Genomic DNA, 5,263 nt, shown 5'->3' with positions numbered 1-5,263 from the left:
CACACACACACACACACACACACACACACACACACAACACACACACACAATTACAGAAACATAGAGGGACAGAGAAAGAGAAAAACTGAATGAAGGAGATATAGACCATGAAAGGTAAAGAGATAGTAAGTGAGAGAGAGAAAAAAGAGAGCCAGAGAAAGACAGAAAGATGGAGAGATGGAAGAGAGACAGAGGAGGCAGAAAGAGAGAGAACAAGGCCATGATAGTGAGGGACAGAGAGACAGAGGGGAACTGAGCATGAGAAAAACAGAGAACGGTAGAGAGAAACACAGAAAGAGTTAGAGAGCAAAAGGATAGAGAGACAGAGATGGGTACAATAGCCTGCAGGAAGCAGGGCATGGGCTCACCTTCCAATGGCTTCACAATTTTCAGTTTATCCGGGAAGTTGGGTCGGGAACTCACAGAAAAGCCTGAAAATCCGGTCATTCCTGAGCTTCCAGAATAGTTGGTGCCTGTTGATAGGACACTCTCTGCTGGAGTGACCAAGCCACTGGACAGAGTCTCCTCATCAACCAGGGTGTTCAGTTTCTGCTCACGGTCCTGATCGAACAGAGTTTTCTCCGATGAAGCCTGTTGCCTCAGAGACAACCGCTGCAGAGCTGCCTGTAAATCCCGACATCCCGGAGTACCTGGCGTCCCGGGTTTCCGCTCTCCATCCTCCCCTCTGGAAAAGAGAAACAAATGGATTGCTGTGGGACAACTGGGCTCTGATCCCTGGGCACTTGGGGAAAGACAAAGCTCCTCCATTGGGTTATCATCTGAACCAAGGTCCTGGTGAATCACATGACCGGGGTGTTACATAGAACTTTCAATCATTTAACAGTGGGTAGGGTTCAGTTGAAGGAAAGTTTAAAAATTCAAAAATAAAGAGGGAGAAGAAGTGCAGGCTAGTGAAAGAGTTAAATGATAATCAAAGTGTAACAAAAGATTACAGCAGTAAGTAATAATTGTAGAAGGTTGAGGGGAGTAAAAGACTGAAAGAGGGAGAGAATGATTATAAAAGTACATTGGTATATTTCCTACTATCTATCTTCATAACTTGGAGGTGGGAGCAGAGTGCAATATATTCAAACTGGGGCTGTGTTACTTAGAGAAGGTTAAAAGGAGACTCGGTCAAGATGTTTAAAATCATGAAGTGTTTTGATCGAGCAAATGAGAAGAAACAGTTTCCAGTGGCAGGAGCATCAGTGACCAGGCTGCCTGAATATGAGGTGACGGAGAACTGAAATCCAACTTTAAGGGCATTTAAATGGTCATTGGATGGGCATATGGATGAAAATGGAATAGTGTAGGATAGGAGGGCTTCAGATTGGTTCTGAGCTGAAAATGTATTGCTGGAACAGCGCAGCAGGTCAGGCAGCATCCAGGGAACAGGAGAATCGACGTTTCGGGCATAAGATTGGTTCCACAGGTCAGCACAACATCGAGGGCCGAAGGGCCTGTACTGAGCTGTAACGTTCTATGTTCTATGAAATGTCGTGCATTTATTTTTATGCAGCGAGTTAGCTGTAATGTGCTGCCTGAAAGGAGTAGATTAACTAGGAATTCTGAACAGGGATTGGAGAAAGGGAATGATTTGCAGAGCTATGGGGAAAGAGCAGATGGAGAGATTTGAAAACTCTCTCAGTCAGAAAGTTAACTCTGGATCCAGAGGATTGAACACGTACCCGAGGCTAACACACAGAGCAGGCCTGAGGGCATTCTACACTCCTCCAGGTCCTGTCTGTTAGATGAGACATTAAACCTGGTCTCTCTGATGAAGAGGAAACAGCACATGTTGAAGACGTGAGGGGGTTTTTTCACCAGTGTCCTGACCAATGTTTATCCATCAATGTTATTGTAAAAACTGGCCATTAATGTTGAGCTGTTGTAGGAGATGGCTTTGTCCAAACTAGCTGCAGCATTTCCTATGTTAAACCAGGGACTATATTTCAAACAAACTGCACACTGTTTCATATCTCCTAAGCTTGTGAAAGGTGCTGTATAAATACGTGTTTTTCTTTCACAGGGCCATCTCAGGTACAATGGCCAAATGGCCTCCTTGTGTGTTGTGAGGTTTTACAATGTGTGTGGGAGAGGAGGAGATTCTTACAGGGTGCTCTCGTTGTCCAGGTTCAGGGTTTGCAGTTTGTCTTCCAGCCCGTTACTGGACGGATTGGACTCATACAAGCTGGTGTGGGGACTGCTGATGTGGCTGGAGCCTGGCTGTCCTGTGGACGATGGGCTGGAGCCTGGAATGTTCTGAGGCGATTGGGAGCGAGATTTCAGCTTCACTGCCTGGTTGACTGCCCGGACTGTCTCAAAGACCCTTCGGTTGTAGTTACTGCGAGAGGGAAGCACAGCGTTAATAAACCTTCACCCTGAGCACACTCAGGTGTCTCTGCCAAAGGTGAGTGGGTCACACTCTCACTTCTGAGTTAGGAAGTTATAGGTTCAAGTCTCACTCCAGAACCTAAGAATTGAACTCCAGACCAACACAGCCAGGTCCATACGGTACAGTACGGGACTGAAGGAGAATGACTTGTCACAAATTCTGTCTTTCAAGACGTCATTAAACCAAGACCCTGACTAAACTTTCAAATAAGTCTAAAAGATTCCCTGGGAAAAGTCTGAAGAAGGGTTTATGGGCTGTTTGCAATGCTCTTTGTTCAGCAACACTCCCCAGGACCTTACCATTAAGTGTGTAAGTCCTGCCCTGATTTGCTTTCCCAAAATGCAGCACCTCGCATTTATCTGAATTAAACTCCATCTGCCACTTCTCAGCCCATTGGCCCATCTGGTCCAGATCCTGTTGTACTCTGAGGTAACCCTCTTCACTGTCCACTACACCTCCAATTTTGGTGTCATCTGTAAACTTACTAACTGTACCTCTTATGCTCGCATCCAAATCATTTATATAAATGACAAAAAGTAGAGGGCCCAGCACCGATCCTTGTGGAACTCCACTGGTCACAGGCCTCCAGTCTGAAAAACAACCCTCCACCACCACCCTCTGTCTTCTACTTTCGAGCCAGCTCTGTATCCAAATGGCTAGTTCTCCCTGTATTCTGTGAGATCTAACCTTGCTAATCAGTCTCCATGGGGAACCTTGTCGAACGCCTTACTGAAGTCCATATAGATCACATCTACTGCCCTCGTCAATCCTCTTCGTTACTTCTTCAAAAAACTCAATCAAGTTTGTGAGACATGATGTCCCACGCATAAAGCCATGTTGACTATCCCTAATCAGTCCTTGCCTTTCCAAATACATGAACATCCTGTCCCTCAGGATTCCTTCCAACAACTTGCCCACCACTGAGGTCAGGCTCACTGGTCTATAGTTCCCTGGCTTGTCCTTACCATCTTTCTTTATTAATGACACCACGTTAGCCAGCCTCCAGTCTTCCGGCACCTCACCTGTGACTATCGATGATACAAATATCTCAGCAAGAGGCCCAGCAATCACTTCCCTAGCTTCCGACAGAGTTCTAGGGTACACCTGATCAGGTCCTGGGGATTTATCCAATTTTATGCATTTCAAGACATCCAGCACTTCCTCCTCTGTAATATGGGGACATTTTTCAAAATGTCACCATCTATTTTCCCATGTTCTCCATCTTCCATGTCCTTCCCCACAGTAAACACTGATGCTAAACACTCATTTAGTATCTCCCCCATGATTAGATTCCTTACAGTGTAGAAACAGACCCTTCAGCCCAACAAGTCCATACCAACCCGCCGAAGAGTAACCCACCCTGATCCATTTCCCTCTGACTAATGCACCTAACACTGTGGGCAATTTAGCATGGCCAATTCACCTAACCTGCATATCTTTGGATTGTGGGAGGAAACCCACACAGACCACAGGGAGAATGTGCAAACTCCACAGACAATCGCCCAAGGCTGGAATCAAACCCGGGTCCCTGGCACTGTGAGGTAGCAGTGCTTACCACTGTGCCACCGTACCACACATCTCCTGCAGCTCCGCACAAAGGCCGCCTTGCTGATCTTTGAGGGGTCCTATTCTCTCCCTAGTTATCCTTTTGTCCTTAATATATTTGTAAAAACCCTTTGGATTCTCCTTAATTCTATTTGCCAAAGCTATATCATGTCCCAGTTTTGCCCTCCTGATTTCCCTCTTAAGTATACACCTACTGCCTTTGTACTCTTCTAAGGATTCACTCGATCTATCCTGTCTATACCTGACATATGCTTCATTCTTTTTCTTAACAAAACCCTCAATTTCTTTAGTCATCCAGCATTTCCTCCACCTACCAGCCTTTCCTTTCACCCTAACAGGAATATACTTTCTCTGGATTCTCATTATCTCACTTTTGAAGTCTCCCCATTTTCCAGCCGTCCCTTTACCTGCGAACATCTGCACTCAAACAACGTTTGAAAGCTCTTGCTTAAGGTCATTGAAATTAGCCTTCCTCCAATTTAGAACTTTAACTTTTAGATCTGGTCTATCCTTTTCCATCACTATTTTAAATCTAATAGAATTATGGTCGCTGGCCCCAAAGTGCTCCCCCACTGACACCTCAGTCACCTGCCCTGCCTTATTTCCCAAGAGTAAGTCAAGTTTTGCACCTTCTCTAATAGATACATCCACATACTGAATCAGAAAATTTTCTTATACGCACTTAACAAATTCCTCTTCATCTAAAGCTTTAACACTATGGCAGTCCCAGTCGATGTTTGGAAAGTTAAAATTCCCTACAGATAACTGAGATCTCCTTATAAACTTGTTTCTCAATTACCCTCTGACTATGAGGGGGTCTGTAATACAATCTGTTTCTGTAATTGCTATGATATCCCAGTCCCATGTTCCTAACCATGCCCTGAGTCCATCTGCCTTCCCTGTTAGGCCTCTTGCATTGAAATAAATGCAGTTTAGTTTATCAGTCCCACCTTGTCCCTGCCTGCCCTGACTGTTTGACTCGCCCCTTTTCCCAACTGTACCAGTCTCAGATTGATCTCTTTCATTACTATCTCCCTGGGTCCCACCTGCCCGACTTTTGTAGTTTAAATCCTCCTGAGCAGCTCCAGCAAATTTTCCCGCCAGTATATTAGTCCCCTTCCAATTCAGGTGCAATCCATCCTTATACAGGTCACTTCTACCCCAGAAGAGATTCCAATGATCCAAAAAAATGTGAACCCTTCTCCCATGCACCAGCTCCTCAGCCACACATTCATCTGCTCTATCCTCCTATTCTACCCTTACTCGCTCATGGCACTGGGAGTAATCCAGATATTGCTATCC

General features: G+C 45.3%; 1 protein-coding gene across 1 annotated transcript in view; it reads right to left on the bottom strand.

Moving 5' to 3' along the window:
- LOC122539622 (trafficking kinesin-binding protein 1-like) overlaps positions 1 to 5,263 on the bottom strand; it is a 30,884-nt gene that overhangs the window by 11,726 nt on the left and 13,895 nt on the right. Inside the window, exons 2-3 of the mRNA XM_043674621.1 lie at positions 2,114 to 2,344; positions 292 to 685 (exon numbers count right to left, since the gene is read on the bottom strand). Coding sequence (XP_043530556.1) covers positions 292 to 685; positions 2,114 to 2,344 — 625 coding nt within the window. The remainder of the gene's footprint in view (positions 1 to 291; positions 686 to 2,113; positions 2,345 to 5,263) is intronic.

Source organism: Chiloscyllium plagiosum, chromosome 33 (assembly GCF_004010195.1).
Source record: "Chiloscyllium plagiosum isolate BGI_BamShark_2017 chromosome 33, ASM401019v2, whole genome shotgun sequence".
NCBI classification, from domain to species: domain Eukaryota; kingdom Metazoa; phylum Chordata; class Chondrichthyes; order Orectolobiformes; family Hemiscylliidae; genus Chiloscyllium; species Chiloscyllium plagiosum.
Note: the sequence above shows the minus strand (reverse complement) of the source record. Positions and strands in the feature narration are given on the sequence as shown.